This window comes from Crocuta crocuta, unplaced genomic scaffold, assembly GCF_008692635.1.
Source record: "Crocuta crocuta isolate KB4526 unplaced genomic scaffold, BGI_CrCroc_1.0 scaffold229, whole genome shotgun sequence".
Classification (NCBI taxonomy): Eukaryota; Metazoa; Chordata; class Mammalia; order Carnivora; family Hyaenidae; genus Crocuta; species Crocuta crocuta.
The window spans coordinates 7,872,373-7,893,457 of record NW_027536464.1 but is presented as its reverse complement, the minus strand read 5'-3'; the positions used below and the strand labels follow the sequence as shown (position 1 = coordinate 7,893,457).

Genomic DNA, 21,085 nt, shown 5'->3' with positions numbered 1-21,085 from the left:
CCATGTCAGTTAACAGGTGGTGGAGAGTTAAGAGAAAACCAAGCAAATGTTAAGTCACAGAGAAAGAAGGAAGTGATAAATGACATCAGTATGGGAGGTAACGAGGCACAGAGAAGGTAGTGACACACACGCGCATATAACAAAACGTATTATTAAGACGATATCTCTATATCTAATGTTGCAGTAAGGAGACACATATAGACATATATAGTAGATATGTATCACCTTATTGCAGTATTAATATTTGTAAATTTCTAAGTTTTTAACCAGATATAGGCCCGAGAATCTCACATAAAGTTCTGAGGGCCTGGATGTCAAATTCACGTAGAGTAGACGTCAGTCCTTTGTAACTCAGCATAACAAACGAGAACCATCTTACCGTCAGTGTGCTTGGAAATATAACAACCCAGGAGGAGGCTAACATGGTGATGGGGTGGAACGGGAACTGGTGCTGCACAAAAAAAACTGGACTAGGTCTAGTCACTCACTAAGTGCACTGAGCTACCAAGTAACTTCTTCTCTGGCCTTATTTTTCACATGTTTAGGATAAAAAAGCAGAGCTCAATGACCCTGAAACTTCCTTCCAACTCTGACCTTTTTGTTTCAAGAAAAAATTGAGAAATCTACAGGTGAAATGAGAATCTACTAGCCCTTGCCAATCTACTAGCAAATTTACAGTTTTATAGAAATAGCTTCTGTTAGGTGTTAATCCCAAAAGAGAGGTCAAGTACAATTATTCAAGGTGGAAGTTGGCAGTGGGGAGACTTAGAAAGAGGCACAGTGATCTAAGAAGATGTTGTTCCCAGATTACTTTAATTAAAATTCAGGAATTCTGGGCACCTGGGTGGTCCAGTCGGTTGAATGTCTGACTCTAGATTTTGGCTCAGGTCTGATCTCATGTCTCATGAGTTTGAGCCCCACGTCTGGCTCTGTGCTGACAGCATGGAGCCTGCTTGGGATTCTCTCTCCCCCTCTCTCTGTCCCTCCCCAACTCTCTCTCTCTCTCTCTCTCAAAAATAAACATAAAAGAAAAAGACTTGCGAATTCTAAATTATTAATCAAGCCTTATTTCCTATGAGCTGTCCTACAGATAATTTCCATCCTGTTCTTTTCTTATTAATGGTTTTAGTATATTTCAGGTTTTAGTATATTTCAGGTTTCAGGTTTTAGTATATTTTAGTATTTCCTTCCAGAAAGCTCAAACATGCCCATAGTTTTAAATTTATCACAAGACTTTCCCCTTTAAAGTGTGAGATGGACGGCTGCCTCTTTGCCTTTCTCTTGTTTATGTGTTAGAGAAACTGAGATACTGGAAATTTCTAAACTATATTTTTAAAAAACCCACAGAAATTAAGGAGGTAAAGCCGGTGGCCCTGCCCCTCATTACAAAAACTGGACCGGGGAACAAGAAATCTTTCTCAATTACTTTGTGAGGGATCTAGACAGAGGTGACAAAGCAAAAACATGTAAATCTGAGAAGAGTCTCCAGAGCCCCAGAAGACCAGAATTCTCTGTCTCCACGCACAGGAGATTTTTACCAGTACGAGGAAGAAAACAAAGCTAAGACTAGGTTAGCTGAAACTGCCCTGTAACTAACTCTCTTTTGACAACACAAAGGGGGGGAAATGGCTGCTCTTTCCAGGACACAGAACTCCTTGCTCTGGAAAAACTCAGCCAACATCTCTCCTGGCGGCAGAGTCGGGAATCCTAGCTCCTGTTCGCGTTCTGGTGCTTTTTATAGCTGGCCGCTCATGTGTTCCATTTCCTGGTCCCATCCAGCAATTCAAGATGAGTTATGCACTCACAGCCTCACACAGCAGTCTCGCTTTTACTTCTATGGTGCCATGTTGTATGTACCTCAGAGGAGGAATGGGCAGCTTCACGAGCCATGTTATACACAGCGGGAGAGGAGTTCGGAAATAGGCAGTATGTTCTTCTCATTGAGACAAAGAATAGATCTTTGCCAATAAGAAATCTTTGCTGTTTTTCTTTAATTCTGAAAATTCCCCAGGGGTGATCTCTCTAATGGTCTCTCACAGGAATTGCTCTTCTTCTGGACGCTACACAGCTGACCCTAGAGAAAGGCTAGGCTGTGGGCAGAGGGGGCTGGCGAGGGTCAAACTGTAGGTGCCGATGACACCTGGGTTCATTGAGCCTCTGGCTCACGGTGGAGGCTCAAATAATATGCCCGATGTGAAGAAAGAGTATGTGCCTGTATGTGTGTGCGTGCACTCGCGCTTCCATACACACGTACAGAGAACATTTATTGAACACTTAATGTGTTATACTGGGCAACATACTAATCCCCTTAACGTCCTTATCCCTTTAAACCCTTAACTTGACATTTAATTTTAAATTAGGCTCCCCTTCCTTTCTTTGTATTTCAGAGAATCCCTTAGCCTGCTTTTTTTTCTCATTAGGACATAACCATGACTTGAAACATAACAGACTACTTTTGTCCTCAAGTGGGTTCAAACTAGTTTTATTTTATTAAAGTACATTCCTTTCCCTATCTTTATGTTAAAAATTCAAACTTACAGCAAGAGTAATACAATAAACACTTGAGTACTCTTCCTCCAGACACTAGTTTTGAACATTATGTGCACAGGTGCACGCACACATGAGAAGATATACGTATGTGTTCTTTTTATTTTTGTAGACCCATCTGAAAGTAGGGTGCAGACATGAATGGTTCAATTGTGTTATCATCCCCAAATATTTTGGCATGTAGTTACTAAGACAAAACACTGTCCTTTTTTTTTTTCATGCTCATTATTTATTTTAGAGAGAGAGAGAGAGAGCGAACAAGCAAGCACAAGTGCATGTGCAAGCAGGGGAGGGGCAGAGAGAGAGGGAGACAGAGAATCTTAAGCAGGCTCCGTGCTGTCAGCACACAGCCTGACGCGGGGCTCGACCCCACAAACTGTGAGATCATGACCTGAGCCGAAATCAAGAGCCAGATGCTTCACTGACTGACCCACCCAGGCATCCCAAGAACACTGTCCCTTTTAACAATACGATTCTCATACCCAAGGAATTTAACCTCTACACAGTTATTTTGTACGTAGTTCACATTCAAACTTGATGAACTATCTCAGTGATATCCTTATTGTTTGCCACATCCCCCCAATCATCCATGACAGCTGCTGTGTGTTTGAGTACTCTCTCCTTTTGGTCTTTCATGACCTTAATATTTTTGAAGAGTCTAGGCCAGTTGTTTAATGTCCCACAATCTGAATTTGTCAATTTCCTCATGACTTTACACAGGGAGATGGAAACACATTTAATGCCTCTCAACAGTCTGGTCAGGGAGCCCCCTGGGCTGTACATCAACTCGAACTCTCCTATTCTGGGGGTGCGCAAAGTGCTTTCCCATGTACAACATCATCTGACCTGCAGAATAACCCTTAGAGAAGACAGGAAAATTGTAATGGTTTCCTCTTTAGAGTTGTAAAATCTGAGGCTCACAGAAGATAAATGAAACCACCTAAGTCACTCTGAATCAGGCCCCAAGATCATATTACTTCCTTCTGTACATGTGGCTGAGGCATGATAAATGGTTTCGTAATGTCAATTTTGATTTCTCTGTGTGGCTGGGGGCTGAGTGTTAGTCACTGCCCATCACGTTGGGCCTATAATGGAAAGAAGCAATTTCTTAATTGCAGTGATTATATTTTTTCCATTTTGCCATAAATATACACGTGAAACAGCAATCCCAATCACAATAACACGAGCATTCTTCACAGAGCTAGAACCAAACAATCCTAAAATTTGTGTGAAACCAGAAAAGACCCTGAATAGCCAAAGCAATCTTGAAAAAGAAAACCAAAGCAGGAGGCATCATATTCCTGGACTTCAAGCTGTATTACAAAGCTGTAGTCATCAAGACAGTATGGTACTGGCACAAAAACAGACACTCAGATCAACGGAACAGAATAGAGAACCCAGAAATGGACCCACAAACTATGGCCAATTAATCTTTGACAAAGCAGGAAAGAATATCCGATAGAATAAAGACCGTCTCTTCAGCAAAGGGTGCTGCAAAACTGGACAGCAACATGCAGAGAAAAGGACCTGGACCACTTTCTTACACCAGACATAAAAATAAATTCAAAATGGATGAAAGACCCAAACGTAAANTGTGTGCTTGGAGCCCATAGGAGAAAATGACAACAAAACAACCTGATATCAGCTAAGAAACAGAGACAAGAGTCAGTGAACCTGAAGAGATATTGGATGTTCCAATGGCTCCGTAGCACCTATGGAGTATGGCGTGAAAAGTAAAATGGGTCAATGACATTGAGAAGTCAGTGCTCATAAAATACTTTGAAAAGAGTGTATGGGCCCAAGTGACAGACAATATGGATTGGAATTTTTACTGGGGGAGCTGCAAACAATCTGAAATGTTTTAGGGTCAAAACCATGTATTGGAAAAAAGACAATTTCTTCAACAAATGGTATTGGGAAAACTGGACAGCTACATGCAAAAGAATGAAACTAGAACACTTTCTTACACCATACACAAAAATAAATTCATAATGGATTAAAGACCTAAGGATCTAAATGTGAGACCTGAAACCATAAAAATTCTAGAGAACACAGGCAGTAACTTCTCTGACATTGGCCATAGCAGCTTCTTACTAGATATGTCTTCGGAGGCAAGGGAAACAAAAGCAAAAATAAACTGTTAGGACTTCATCAAAATAAAAAGCTTTGACACAGTGAAGGAAACAATCCACAAAACTAAAAGGCAGTCTACAGAATGGGAAAAGATATTTGCAAATGACATATCTGTCAAAGGGTTAGTATCTAAAATCTATAAAGAATTTATCAAACTCAACACCCATAAAACAAATAATCCAGTGAATAAATGGACAAAAGACATGAGTAGACACTGCTCCAAAAAGACATGCAGAANGACATAAAAATAAATTCAAAATGGATGAAAGACCCAAACGTAAAACAGGAAGTCATCAAAATCCTAGAGGAGAAAGCAGGCAAAAACCTCTTGGACCTCAACCATAGCAACTTCTTACTCAACACATCTTTGGAGGCAAAGGAAACAAAAGCAAAAATGAACTATTGGGACATCAAAATAAAAAGCTTCTGCACATCAAAGGAAACAATTAGCAAAAGGCAACTGATGGAATGGGAGAAGATATCTGCAAATGACATATCAGATAAAGGGTTAGTATCTAAAATCTATAAAGAATTTATCAAACTCAACACCCATAAAACAAATAATCCAGTGAATAAATGGACAAAAGACATGAGTAGACACTGCTCCAAAAAGACATGCAGAAGGCCAACAGACACACGAAAAGATGCTCCACATCACTCATCATCAGGCAAATACAAATCAAAACCACAATGAGATACCACCTCACGCCTGTCAGAATGGCTAACATTAACAACTCAGGCAACGACAGATGTTGGCGAGGATGCAGAGAAAGAGGAACCCTTTTGCACTGCTGGTGGGAATGCAAACTGGTGCAGCCCCTCTGGAAAACAGTATGGAGGTTCCTCAAAAAATTAAAAATAGAACTACCCTGTGACCCAGCAATTGCACTGCTAGGCATTTACCCAAGGGATACAAATGTGCTGTTTCAAAGGGGCACATGCACCCCAATGTTTATAGCAGCGCTATTGACAACAGCCGAAGTATGGAAAAAGCCCAGATGTCCATTGATGGATGAGTGGATAACAAAGTTGTGGTATGTGTGTGTGTATACACACACACACACACACACACACACACAATGGGGTATTACTCGGCAATCAAAAAGAATGAAATCTTGCCATTTGCAACAATGTGGACGGAACTAGAGGGTATTATACCAGGTGAAATTAGTCAGTTAGAGAAAGACAAATATATGACTTCACTCAAATGAGGACTTTAAGATCCAAAACAGATGAACATAGGGAAGGGAAGCAAAAAGAATGTAAAAACAGGGAGGGGGACAAAACATAAGAGGCACTTAAGTATGGAGAACGAACAGAGGGTTGTTGGAGGGGGGATGGGAGGGGGGATGGGCTAAATGAGTAAGGGGCTTAAGGAGTCTACTCCTGAAATCATTGTTGCACTATCTGCTAACTCACTTGGATGTAAATTTAAAAAGTAAATTAATTCATTTTTAAAAAGTGAAACAAACACTTCCATCACATCCATAATCAAATTTAGGCTGAGAAATTAATAGAAATAGAAAGAAAGAGAAATAGGAAGTCAGGGGAAGTTGTGCGGCTGGAGAAGACAGGGAGGGAGCCTTTCCCACGTCCCACGGAACAGCTGAGAAGCCTCTCTGGGTATCCAGAATTCAAATAATCTAACATTGGGAGGAGGGTGGCCTCTTCCTTATGGTCAATGCCAACTAATTAATATAGAAGGAATGCTAGAGCTGGAAAATCACCAGTTTGTAACCATGACTGCAATAATCGATTTAGGCAAGAATTATCAATGGATATTAAAGCCACCAAGTAAAGTCTGATGAACAGAATAATTACGGCGTCTAAGTAACACTATCCCTACGTTACTTGTTAATGGAAGGGAAAAAGTCTTCATATTTATAAATATAAATCTAACCTACATTATATATTTACATGTGTAAACATAGAAAGATTTCTGTAGATAAATCTTTGTAATTTATCTTTATGGCAGAGAAACTTGGCAAACCCCGCACTCACATGATCAAAGTGAGGGTCACCAACAATGGGAAACACTGACATCAAGAGCCTCCTGGCACATGACGTGCTGAGGAAGATGCAGCACCATTCCTGTGGAAGTCTTGCCACAGTCACATAACTGGAATAATAACCATGACCGACTGGGGCGCCTGGGTGGCTCCGTCGGTTAAGCGTCCGGCTTCAGCCTAGGGCACGATCTCACTGTTCCCAAGTGCCAGCCCCGCGTCAGGCTTTGTGCTGACAGCTCAGAGCCTGGAGCCTGCTTCGGATTCTGTGTCCCACTCCCTCTGCCCCGCCCTCACCCACGCTCTGTCTCTATCTCTCAACAATAAATAAACATTAAAAAATAATAATCATAACCACGACGGACCATACCAACCCAAGTTAAAGAACATGCTACAAACGATTGGCCTATACGCCTCCAAATTGCTTATGTCATAAAGACAAAGGCAAGTTGAAAAATGATTCCAGCTTAAAGCAGCCTAAAGAGATGTGATAATTAAATGCAATGTCTGTTGAGGGAAAAAACACCCGACCAGCCCCCTTCGCCAAAAAGCACAGCTAACAAGGCAGTGATTGTGGCAACTGGTGAAATTTGAAATATAGGCCATCCACTGGCTAATAGTACTTGATCAGTGTTCAATTCCCTGAATTGCACTGATATTACAGAAGAGGATCATCTTGCTTTTAAGAGAGATACACAGAAACAGATGTCATGATTTCAGCACTGCTCAAAAAGTTCAGTGGTATATTATACCACTGGAGAGAGAGAAGAACCGTAGCAAAATGTTACCGACTGGTCAGTGTGGGACAAAGGCACACGGGAGTTCATTTTACTACTCCTGAAACTTTTCTGAACCTTTGAAATTTTTCAACATAAACTTACAGAATTTAAAAATCAACATGTACAATGATACACGAAATCTCTCCCTTTAAATGGCAAATCTCCCTGTCTCCTGCTTTCTTGCCTAAACATGCAACTTCCCATCATCCTACCTGCACGGGCTCTACAACTCGAGTTTAGTAGCAGCTTGCCTTAAAATTGTTGGGGCGCCTGGGTGGCTCAGTCGGTTAAGCGTCTGACTTCGGCTCAGGTCATGATCTCACAGCTCGTGGGTTCGAGCCCCGCATCGGGCTCTGTGCTGACAGCTAGCTCGGAGCCTGGAGCCTGTTTCAGATTCTGTGTCTCCCTCTCTCTTTGACCCACCCTCGCTCACGCTGTCTCTCTCAGAAATTAAAAAAAAAAAAAAAAAAAATTAACATGTACTTGTTAGATGCTTATGAACTTAAGAAGAATAATCAGACGGGCATAATTAAACAATGATTTGTTTACATATGGGTCTCGAGCTCCTACCCTGTGGGCTCTGGGAATCCAGCAGAGAAGAGGAAGGGAAAATTCTGGCTTTCCTGGAGCTCTATACTGCGGACAGAAACAATTCCCGGAACTGATTCTTAAAGTCTAAACGTCTTTCAATTATCCCTCCTGATTATTATGATGCATGCAATATTTAAATCAGTTTCTCTCCATTATTTATGTGATGAAACAGGAGTCTGTGAACATTTTATTGTATTTCGATAAAGCAACAATAACATCAAATATGTAAGTGATATACTATTTTTGAAATGCACAAATACATGGTATCTTCTTTTATTTATTAATCTTTAATTTTAATTCCAGTCTACACTGTAATATTAGTTAACCTACAGTGTACTAGTAGTTTCCGGTGTACAATATAGTGATTTACCACTTCCATGCATCACGCAGCGCTCACCACAGCAAGTGCACTCCTTAATTCCCATCACCTATTTCCTGCATCCCATCACCACCTACCTCCCCTTTCATAACCATCAGTTTGTTCTCTACAGTTAAGAATCAGTTCCTGGTTTCTCTTTTTTCTTTGCTTGCATGTTTTGTTTCTTAAATTCTACATATGAGTGAGATCGTATGGAATTTGTCTTTCTCTGACTGGCTTAGCTTGGTTGGCATTATACTCTTTAGCTCCATCCAAGTTGCTGCAAATGGAAAGATTTCGTTCTTTTTCATGGCTGAATAATTTTCCAATATTCCATGTGTGTGTGTGTGTGCGTGTGTGTATCTCACATCTTCTTTATCCATTCATCTATCAGTGGATACTTGGGCTGCTTCCATAAGCCGACTATTGTAGATAATGCAGTAAGCACATGAGTGCATGTGTCCCTTTGAATTAGTGTTTTTGTATTTTGGGGTATAAATCCCCAGTAATGCTATTTTTAATTTTTTTTTTTGCAGTTTTATACCATTATTTGACAATCAATAATTAGTCCGTGATTTTTGAAAGCGGTGACAGGTACACAGGTACCCAACCCAAAGGCCTGTTCGGTAGATCTTCACCCTTGTTACGTTTTTTGCACAACCGCACGCAGATACGGCATGGAACGTTCCTTGCTCCTCTGTCTCAGACAGGTTTGTTGAGCCTGGTATCAATGCCCATATCTGGACTTCCCATCTCCACTGGGGCAAGTTTCCTGATGTCTCTGAGTGCCCAGGGGGCATGCTTCTTGAAATCCACCCCACGGATGCGCTTGTAAAAGCGGATGGTGTATTCTCTGGTCACTACCTTGTTGACAGCAGAAAGGCACTGCCTCTCACCGCCCTTCTTTGCAGGAGCCATTCTGCTGAGACTTGGTTGGAAAAGCTCCATTTTTAACTTTTTGAGGAACCTCCGTACAGGTTTCCAGTGTGGCTGCACCAGTTTGCATTCCCACCAACTGTACACCTCCTCCCTGACTCTTGCTGTTCTGTGTTGTGGTTTTGGTTTTAGCCATTCTGACAGGTGTGAGGGGCTATCTCATTGTGGTTTTGATTTGCATTTCCCTAACAATGAGTGATGTTAAGCATCTTTTAAGGTGTCTATTGGCCAGCTGTGTTTCTTCTTTGGAGAAATTTCTCTATTTCTTCTGCCCATTTTAAATTGAATTATTTTTGGGACACCTGGGTGGCTCAGTCAGTTAAGCGTCCAACTTTGGCTCAGGTCATGGTCTCATGGTTCGTGGGTTGGAGCCCCGCATTGGGCTCTATGCTGATAGCCAGCTCAGAGCCTGGAGCCTGTTTCAGATTCAGATTCTGTGTCTCCCTTCTCTCTGACCCTCCTCCGCTCACGCTCTCTCTCTCTCTCTCTCTCAGAAATAAAACATTAAAAAAATTTTAAAAATAAAAGATTTTTAAAATTTTTAAAAATTTAAAAAAATTTAAAAAATAAATTGGATTATTTTTTGGATGTTGAGTTGTATTAACTTCTTTATATGTTTTGGGTACTAACCTTTCATCAGAGATTCATTTGCAAATATCTTCTCCCATTCGGTAGATTGTCTTTTAGTTTTATTGATTGCTTCCTTTGCTGCGCAGAAGCTAATATATGACATCTGTTTTTATAAATTATTTCCGCTGAATGACCCTCAGCAAAGAGGAAAGAGGGTTTTGATGGATACAGAGAAACCCGGTGGTGCAGCCAGGCTTGGTGTAAGAACTACACAGAGGGTAACTGTGACCTGATGATGGCACTTTGGGTTTAATGAGAGCATATTTCTTGGGGCGCTTGGGTGGCTCAGTCGGTTAAGCCTCCGACCAGCTCAGGTCATGATCTTACCGTTCCCGAGTTCAAGCCCTGCGTCGGGCTCTGTGCTNTTTTTTTTTTTGCAGTTTTATACCATTATTTGACAATCAATAATTAGTCCGTGATTTTTGAAAGCGGTGACAGGTACACAGGTACCCAACCCAAAGGCCTGTTCGGTAGATCTTCACCCTTGTTACGTTTTTTGCACAACCGCACGCAGATACGGCATGGAACGTTCCTTGCTCCTCTGTCTCAGACAGGTTTGTTGAGCCTGGTATCAATGCCCATATCTGGACTTCCCATCTCCACTGGGGCAAGTTTCCTGATGTCTCTGAGTGCCCAGGGGGCATGCTTCTTGAAATCCACCCCACGGATGCGCTTGTAAAAGCGGATGGTGTATTCTCTGGTCACTACCTTGTTGACAGCAGAAAGGCACTGCCTCTCACCGCCCTTCTTTGCAGGAGCCATTCTGCTGAGACTTGGTTGGAAAAGCTCCATTTTTAACTTTTTGAGGAACCTCCGTACAGGTTTCCAGTGTGGCTGCACCAGTTTGCATTCCCACCAACTGTACACCTCCTCCCTGACTCTTGCTGTTCTGTGTTGTGGTTTTGGTTTTAGCCATTCTGACAGGTGTGAGGGGCTATCTCATTGTGGTTTTGATTTGCATTTCCCTAACAATGAGTGATGTTAAGCATCTTTTAAGGTGTCTATTGGCCAGCTGTGTTTCTTCTTTGGAGAAATTTCTCTATTTCTTCTGCCCATTTTAAATTGAATTATTTTTGGGACACCTGGGTGGCTCAGTCAGTTAAGCGTCCAACTTTGGCTCAGGTCATGGTCTCATGGTTCGTGGGTTGGAGCCCCGCATTGGGCTCTATGCTGATAGCCAGCTCAGAGCCTGGAGCCTGTTTCAGATTCAGATTCTGTGTCTCCCTTCTCTCTGACCCTCCTCCGCTCACGCTCTCTCTCTCTCTCTCTCAGAAATAAAACATTAAAAAAATTTTAAAAATAAAAGATTTTTAAAATTTTTAAAAATTTAAAAAAATTTTAAAAATAAATTGGATTATTTTTTGGATGTTGAGTTGTATTAACTTCTTTATATGTTTTGGGTACTAACCTTTCATCAGAGATTCATTTGCAAATATCTTCTCCCATTCGGTAGATTGTCTTTTAGTTTTATTGATTGCTTCCTTTGCTGCGCAGAAGCTAATATATGACATCTGTTTTTATAAATTATTTCCGCTGAATGACCCTCAGCAAAGAGGAAAGAGGGTTTTGATGGATACAGAGAAACCCGGTGGTGCAGCCAGGCTTGGTGTAAGAACTACACAGAGGGTAACTGTGACCTGATGATGGCACTTTGGGTTTAATGAGAGCATATTTCTTGGGGCGCTTGGGTGGCTCAGTCGGTTAAGCCTCCGACCAGCTCAGGTCATGATCTTACCGTTCCCGAGTTCAAGCCCTGCGTCGGGCTCTGTGCTGACAGCTAGCTCAGAGCCTGGGGCCTGTTGCGGATTCTGTGCCTCCCTGTCTCTGCCCCGTCCCAACTTGTGCTGTCTCTTTCTTTCTCTCTCAAAAATAAATAAACATTAAGAAAAAATTTTAATAGGAACACATTTCTAAAAGGATTTAATTAGTAGGATATTAACAGACACCGTGCAGTGTTAATGATTCTCTAATACGAGTGAGAATTACTAACACTGAAATGAATGCTCTAACATCAGTAAGGAAGTGGGGTCCCACAGATGTGTGGAGAGACTGGAAGATGGACGTTCTGAGCATCTCCAGACAGCTGTGAGTGAGAGAATTAAAGATGAAGTGATGATTTAGGATGAATTAAACTAATATTTACTGAGTTTTTATGATGTGAGCTAGAGATAAGTTCACAAACTTTTTTTTAACCACTTTTTAAAAAAATGTCTTATTTTTGAGAGAGACAGCACGTGAGCAGGGGAGGGGCAGAGAGAGACGGAGACACAGAATCTGAAGCAGGCTCCAGGCTCTGAGCTGTCATCACAGAGCCTGATGTGGGGCTTGAACCCACTAATGGTGAGATCATGACCTGAGCCAAAGTCGAACACTTAACCTCTGAGACACCCAGGTGCCCAATTAAAAAATATATATATTTTTAACACAAACTCTTAATTAAGTAGAAGGGGAGCAGAGGGGCCATAAAATAACTTGCTGGTCTGGAAGCTACCTGACCTGCCTGGGCAGTGTCAGGGAGTCCGCAAAGAAACAACTCTGAGTTTGAAGTACCTTGATTTAAAATAGAATGGAACACAGTAATTTAGGTCTCTGTTGTGAATGTCACATTGCAATCGATTGATACATAGCTTTGCTTTTGTTTAAGGAATTGTCAATATTCTGTCCTCACTTGTGTTATTTCAAATAAAAGTCTTTAAATGCACATCGTCTGTGCGAGTCCAGTTCACCCAAATCAGGCTCTCAATCATCTGACTGATGCTAAACTCAAGCTCATGGCAGCTGAGGCTTTATGCAAATGTTCATATTCTCAGCCTGGTTTGTAAAAGGCTTCAAATAACAGCAGGATACTGAGGGTGCTAGAGACTAGACATGGTATTTCCGATGTAATCATTTGGGAGGTAAGCAGAAAGATGGACTGAAGCAATTTCCCCTTATTCTAAATCTTAAAGAGAAGCACATTAGACAGGCTTGAGTGAAAACCAGAGCTCTAGTTTTCTAGTCTTAATAACGAATTCGGATCTTCGGATCTGGTCATTTCTATCTGACCCCTGACCAAATAATCCTTTGTCAGCAGAGTTACAACTACGCTGTGTCAAGTGATTAGCACTTAAAACTAAAGTTTAGTACGCTGTGTCAAGTGATTAGCACTCAAATCTAAAGTTTAGCCCTGCTTGGTGATAACTGTAATCATTTAATTCGACAACATGCCTTGGTTTTCAACATTGGCAACTTCTTTCATATGCCTATGAGTTACACTTAAACCTCTAGTTTCTAAAAACCATGTCTTTCAATTTTGCTCATATCCCCCAAAATGCCCACTATAGTACTTTGCACATAAGGGACCAAAACCAGTATCAGGACATAGAAAAATCATGCTCTAAAACATGTCGGTTACCTGCTTAAAAATAGATATATATTATGCCAAAGAAATGTAACCAGCTTATCTTGGAAAAACACAATTGCAAACTTATCTCTGTGTTTCCATTACGGTAACTAATCAACAGTCTGTTAACATTCCGTTTGAGTTAAATACACATTTAAAAATAGTGTCATGTGACTGCACGTGAGATGCAATGTTCTCAGAAACTGAAAGTAAGTAGTAAAATCCCATTCTAAGGAAACAGACCTAAAAATATCTTGCATGTCATTTAATGGACTATCTATGGTGAAAATATAAAGGTTGGTTAACTGTGCTATTAGTGCGTGGCTCTGCACTTTCTCCTGCTGGGAGGACCAGGTCCCTTTCGATGGGAAGAGCTAACTACTCTGCTCCTCAGTCCTTCTATCAACATGGTCTGTCACCTTCCTCCCCCACCTCAAATCCCCCCAATATACAACTTTTAAAAAAAAAATCAGTCTATATTAGAATACGTATAACTACAGCGAGTGGCCTCCCAAAATTGCTTTTGCTACAGAAACTGATGCCTGTGTGAACTGAACACGATGAAGACATTTATTACAATGAAATATGCATATGTTAATAGACTCTGGCGTAATGCATTCATCAAAGAATTGCTATGTTACAATCTGCTCGAACAGAGAAATAGTTTCATATAGACTACTAGAAACTTTATGTCTAGGGGTGCTTTCGTGGCTCAGTGGTTAAGTATCCTGCTCTTGATTTCGGCTCAGGTCACGATCTCGCGGTTCATAGGTTTGAGCCCCACATTGGGCTCTGCGCTAGCAATGCAAAGTCTGCTTGGGATCCTTTCTCTCCCTCTCTCTGCGCCTACCCTGCCTGCTCGCTCTCTCTCTGTAATAAATAAGTAAACATTAAAAAAAAAAAAAGAAAAGAAGCTCTATGTCTAAATTGGATTCTCCCTGTAGTTCAATAGCAATATTCTTGAAAGCAATCAATTCCCAAATGGAAAATACAATCATTTCTTAGCTAAAGACATATCATAAATAAAGCTCAAATAACATGGATAGGATTCTTATTTTAGGAAGCTCTTCCTCGAAGTCACTTTCTCTTCATTAGCACCACAACAGTAACATTGCTCAAAATAAGGTAATACTTTTACTTATTCTAACAAGCCTTTAGTCCTTGATGTACATACCAACGGTGTGGATGGGTTTCCTGTACGGCATCAGGCCAAAATTGTACTGAAAGATCCCTCTGGCATGGAAAAGAGGCAAAGCAAACCCCATGATCTTCTGTAGCTTCTCTTGCACAGTTCGAAGCCAGGAGCCTTCGGGGTTGTTAACTTGCTTAAATAGCTCATTTTCTCCAAAAGAAAACACTGGGACCAAGGAGGCGCTACAAATAACAAAAGGGAAGAGAATGAATTTTCAATGGAAAGGACTTCCGTATTTTATTCTGTCCAGCTAGCTTTTGCAACATATTCCTAACAATTTTTCAGTGTTCCTCTGCCTCCCTACCTTGCTAATCTCATGAAATTTATACTTGAAATCCTTTGAGAAGGTACTTCAGCAGCCTGGCAATCTATGGAAGTTTATCCGACAGCCAATCAAGGCTCCAGGAAGCTTCTTTTCCACCTATAGTTTGGGCCATGGTTCATTTGTTCATTTGACTGGAAGTTTATACTGTGAATATAAAATTTTATACTTTTGGGTCGCCTGGGTGGCTCAGTCGGTTGAGCATCCGACTTCGGCTCAGGTCAGGATCTCATGGTTCACGAGTTTGAGTCCTGCATTGGGCTCTGTGCTGACGGCTCAGAGCCTGGAGCCTGCTTCAGATTCTGTGTCTCCTTCTCTCTCTGCCCCTCCCCCGCTCATGCTCTGTCTCCGTGTCTCAAAAATAAATAAATGGTTAAAAAAAAAAATTAAAAATTTTTTTTTTAATTTTGTACTTTTTTGTTTGCTTTGCTTTGAAAGGTGAGTTTAGTTGCCGGATGCCATGGCATTGAACCACCTTCCTGGGAAGGCTGGATTCCATTCCCCATGAACATCCACATCTGCTTTGATTGTCAGGTCTTCTAAGAGGAGGTCTGTCTTTAAGGACAAGAAAAATTACTTTATTTCTTTGTGTTCATTTAATAATGTCTTAACTTCTCGGATCCAGGTACCTGAGAAGCTACTTACCCATGGGTCAGAGCAATTTTAACAAATCCTTTCCGCTGGCGGATGAACAGAGTGAATTTTCCAGGATGGGCATCCAGTGATTCTTCTGCACCCCCAAGAACAATGACTGAAATGTTTCCACCTCCCTCCTTGCTCAGCACATGGGACACACTTTTCTTAGAAACTGAGACTGGCCCTTAGTGAATAAAACAAAAAGGATAAGTATTTACTGTGTTTCTGATATTAAAAGCATTTTCATCCTAATATTCTACGGCATCAGTGACCACTTAACAATTAATTCTCTACCCTGCTTACAACTGACACATCTTGTAGTTTATAATTTTGTCATAGCCAGATCTTTGGTAATGTATCCCATTAATAAGATCTAACATTTTGGCAGGTGACAGGTTGGGTCTTTAAAATGTCACTTGTTATTGGGACGCCTGGGTGGCTCAGTAGGTTAAGCATCCAAATTTGGCTCAGGTCATGATTGCGTTTGTGGGTGTGAGCCCCACATCAGGCTCTGTGCTGACAGCTCAGAGCCTGGAGCCTGCTTCGGATTCTGTGTCTCCTTCTCTCTCTGCCCTTCCCCCACTCACACTCTGTCTCACAAAAACAAACAGTAAACATTGTCAAAATAAAATTAAAAATAAAATAAAAACAAAATGTCACTTGTTATTAAATCTACCACTTATTCAGGTAGGTTGCACACTGCTCAACTCTATGGACTGTATTCGTATTGCATTATAAGTAAAAGGGCCCTCTGCAGTTGTTCAGTGTTCAACCTGCACAGCTGTATTTGGTGGCCTTGATCAGTACCCTGGCGAATCCTGGCTCAGAACCAAAAATTATATCCTTTTCAAGAGGCTGCAATGGATCTTCTGAACACAGAAGGGCCTGTTTTCAGATATTCTATATGGACTTTTGTTTCCCAAACCTGCATTTATAATGTTAATGGTTTTAAAAGTTCAGACATTTAATAAATAACCAGATCTTTACATGGGTCCAAGATGCCTAGTCTGACTTTGGTTTATTTGAGACCGTGATATAATTGTTCAGTCTTTGTACCAGGCTTTCCCATGTAAAAATAACTTTAAAGAGTCCTTTTCAGATTCTGAATGTACTATGTACTCTTGGAGGAAAATATCATGAACTCTTACAGGAAAAGAAAAAAGATGAAAACACAAGCCATTCATGACCTAATTTCAGAGATAATTCCTTCTTAACGTTTTATTGTTTCCTCTCATTCTTGGCTTTATCCATTGTTTTTAGTCATAAAAGAATTGTGTCGGACACGTTTTATTAAGACACAACATACCTCATTTCTCAAAGGAAAATTAAACGCTTATTTTACTGTGAGTTCCTATTACTGGGTGAACATAAAATAATGCAGGATTCTGACCAACCACTTTCTTAAGAAAAGAGGCAGGAGCCTGGGTGGCTCCGTCGGTTAAGGGTCCGACTCTTGATTTCGGCTCAGATCATGATCTCATGGTTGTGAGATGGAGCCCTCTACCGGGCTCTGTGCTGAGTGTGGAGCCTGCTTGGGGTTCTCTCTCTCCCTCTGTGCCCCTCCCCCACTCATGCTTGCTCGTTCTCTCTCTCAAAATAAATAAACATTAAAAAAAGAGAGGGACTGAGAAGAGGCAGAGAGCGGTAGGTTAAAGGGTAGAGAACCTGAGCCTCAATGGGTTTGCACTTCCACTGAGTTCAAGGCATGGCCATTCTGCCCTCTGTGGCCTGAGTGGGAGCTAGAGCCATCACTTCCATTGAAAAGAGGGCCTTGTCGATTTCTAGACACCGACACTCCTCGGTCACTTCTCAGTTTCCCTTTCCAGGCTCTCTTTATAGGCTATCTGTAAATGCTGCTATGTCTTAGGGCTCTAAGAACTACATCTTTGTATCCCTCCAAAATTTCTATGTTGAAACCCTAATGGAATGGCATTAAGAAGTAGGGCCTTTGGAAAGAAATTAGGTCATGAGAACGCAGCCCCAAGACAAGATCAGCGTTCTTATCAAAAGAGGAAAAGAGATAGGGTGCTCAATCTTTCCATCACGTGAAGACATAACAAGATGGCTGTCTACAAGCCAGGAATGGGGCTCTCACCAGACACCAGATCTGACAGCACCTAGATCTTGGACATCCAGCCTCCAGAACAGTGAACAATAAAGGTCTGTTATTTAAGCCACCCAGTCTATGATATTTTCTTATAGCAGGTTGATCTATGACAGGCTCCTTTGTTGTCTCTAATACCTTCTAATGTTATCCACATACATGGATTCAACTACCACTTACATGTGCTGAGTTCTCCCAAATGTATCTCCTGGGACATCTTCCTCCTGAGGCCCTACACCCACACTTCCAACGGCCCAATGGACACTCTACCTTGACAACTCAAAGACATCTCAAATTCTATGTTTCCAAACCCAATGCATTGTATTCTTCCTCAAGGTTCTTCTCTTTGCAACATTACCTCTCAAGGTGAATGGGACTATCATCTAATCTGTCACCCAAGTCAAAAGTATAGGCTCCTCCCAAATATATCCCCCCTTCTTGGCAACCATGTTGACTCATCACTCATTCCTTCATTCAAAACACATATTGAGCACCTGCTACAAGTCGGACACTGCGCTAGACGCTGATGATATGATGACGTATACAGTTGATGGCTACCTTCATGAGCCTGAATCAATCAATAAGTCTTGGTGAATCTATCAGCTACTTTTCATATTGACCTCCTCCGTGTAGGACATTAAGACTGTTGTGATCTGATCTCTGCTACCTGCCCAGCCTTAATGGATACACAGGAAGGAACATGAGTCTTGAAATACAGACTGTGTCCTGGCTGACATCTGATGAGTATAGATTCATGAAAATGGACCAAGAGGAATGGTTTGGAGGGGAGACTTACAGGGACTTACAGCAACAGAAATCTATTGTGTAAGACCAAAACAGGCACTGGTCAGCAAAGGTCCTCTGAAACCCCACTGGTTCTTTATTACCAGGGGTTCAGTACACATGTCTGTCTGTCTTTCATACCGAGAGGGATAGCTACGAAGGCAGGCACAGAGGAGAAGGGGCTGTCCTAGGAAGCCGCTTCTAGGAAAAATTAAGAACTCTCTAAACTTTAAGACAAGGACACCCTAAAGGTTCGAGTTTGGATATTTTTATTTAGCTTTTAGGATATCTCAGGTTAGAGCCAAAAGGAAATCGTCTCATAATGTCATAAGCCTGATAGAACAGACAAGTTTAATCTCAAATGCCAGCTTTAGTAATGGCAGTGACAGTGAGGGCACTACATGGAGAAAGATGCTAAGGTTGGTTATATGTATCTGATACGGCCATAGAGAGGGGTGTATTGACATCTCTTGTGCCACGAACTGTCACACCTGCTCTCAGTATCACTGCTCAAAACAAACGCACTTGTGGCTTGGAACCAGCAACCGTGCACTGTAAATGTATTTCTGTGCTTTTTTTGCAATTTGAAAAATTTTCCTTTAATTTTTTTTTCCTTTTATGAAACAAACCCGATCAGTGTCTCAAAAACAGGGAAGAGATGGGATATACATATCTATATATTTTTCTGCCTCTATGGTAGTATGGAGGTTTGGTGCGCCCTCTAGAGGCCAGATACAGTGGCGGCCTAGACCGAACAGAGAGCCCAGGGCTATAGGGGTGAAGGTCTGTACGCAGAACCCGAAAACCCAAGCCAGGGATCCTGATTCTCTGGTGCTTAGTGACTTCCTATCAGGTATATAGCAACAACAGAGACTTGAGAAATTAATAGGAAGTAATGAAAACCTGGAAGGCTCTGGAAAATTCTATCTCTGAATATGCCATTTATTGATCCTAAAACTATAAATTCTCAAAAACAGACTAGCCCCTTTTCTTTACATCTAAGACATGCAAGACAATAAAGTCAACCTACACAATGACCGTAAACATGAAGTGCTTTGTACGTTACTGCAGTTCATGCCAAGCCAATAAGCTGGTCCAGTTAGAAACCAAAATTGAACCCCTCAAATTAAAAGTGAGAGCTGTTAACACAAGCTTAGCCTCTGGGCATGTTAATATGGTGTCTCTAGCATTCCAGCTAAAGTTTATTCTTGGAATTGGTAGAATTATGGTTTCATTAATCAAAAGTCTTCCACTAGTTCAGAGTAGCAGAGTAGAATGAACTCATTTCTGAGCCAAGTTATATTTAATCTGGGAAGAAAAGGGCAGATTAAGTACGCGTAGTTTACATACTGCCATTACTTCAAGACATACTGGAGCACATTTTCCACCTCTAATGTTTATAAAAACATGCAAAGTGCCTCTCCAAAGGCGCCGTCTATCACTTGTTTGACCCCAGATTCTTTTTCATATCTCGATGCACAAAATGCACTCATCGATTTGTTCTTTCATTGAATTAACGTCTATTGAACTTTCCTATATTCCAGGCACTAGGCTAGACACTAGCTGTGTTTAAAGAAAAAAAAAAAAAAAAGACACATTCTGTGTCTTCCTGGAATTTCCAGTCCAGCAGGGGAGGCAAGAATCACCCAAGCAGCATGTGAAGAGTCAGAAAGGGAGAAAGACCCAGGTTTTACTACGAAACTGTAAAGCTGTGTTTGGGAAGGAACATTCGGTGTGGTCCTGCCACCTTAGAACATGGTAGAAATGGTGATCTGCCTTCACTTACCGCTACTCATCAGATATTCTCGAAAGAGAGGGCACCGGAACCAAAATGGGAGCACATGAAGATACGCGGTGAAGCCGGGAAACAGCTGTTCAAAGTCCGAATGATTCGTACAAAAATTTCCAAAGGCTCCAGCAACAAGCACTCCGTGGGGGTGAAACCCAAATATGTAGTTGTGACTTGGATCCAAATCCCAAGTTTTGATGAGCTACAGTATGTATTGAGATTAAAAAAAAAAAAAAAGTTCCCTGATTAGTTTCCAATAAGAAACCAAAAAACCCTCATGATTAGTTCCTATGTCAAAAGGAAATGGGAGAACGTGACTCATGTCGTTCTCTGGGTCAGAGATGTTTCTGAATTTTTAAACTATTTCCTAAGCCCAAGGTCCCTTGCACAGCCTTCTAGATCCTGTTCAGTGATCTGGGCAGGTGTGCCGGCTTTCTCCCTCTGAAAAGGGAGAAGCTTCAACTATTTGTGATGAAAACAAATTTTCATTCTTCTCCCCGCTCAAAATAATACTACATAGAACAATTCTACTCACATGAATTGGAAAATAGTCCTTAAAATACCTCCAAACGGTCCAGCCTCTGACCCAGTTGGATCTTCTGCCCCCCCGTTCTGGGGTATGCCAGTCAAAGTAAAGCCATGTCATGTAAGGGACATAGAGGAACCAATAGTTGTGTATGACCAGTATCACAATGATCCCAAGGCACACCTGGGCTGTAAGAAAGGGAAAGACCTCAGGAGTCAGGGTCAGTTAGCATCCACTCACTGTACGGTATAACCATTGGCCCATGGCAAGGGGATTTAATGCACACAGAGTGTGTTAAACTGAGCCTCATTCTGGGGCGCCTAGGTGGTTCAGTCGGTTGAGCATCCAACTCTTGGTTTTGGCTCAGGTCA

General features: G+C 41.4%; 1 protein-coding gene across 3 annotated transcripts in view; it reads right to left on the bottom strand.

Annotated features, from left to right (window-relative positions):
- Positions 1–21,085, bottom strand: part of MOGAT1 (monoacylglycerol O-acyltransferase 1) — a 95,967-nt gene that overhangs the window by 60,528 nt on the left and 14,354 nt on the right. For all 3 annotated transcript variants that reach the window (XM_077748718.1, XM_077748716.1, XM_077748717.1), the window contains exons 2-5: positions 20,724–20,902; positions 20,186–20,390; positions 15,522–15,696; positions 14,537–14,736 (exon numbers count right to left, since the gene is read on the bottom strand). In XM_077748718.1, coding sequence (XP_077604844.1) covers positions 14,537–14,736; positions 15,522–15,696; positions 20,186–20,390; positions 20,724–20,902 — 759 coding nt within the window. The remainder of the gene's footprint in view (positions 1–14,536; positions 14,737–15,521; positions 15,697–20,185; positions 20,391–20,723; positions 20,903–21,085) is intronic.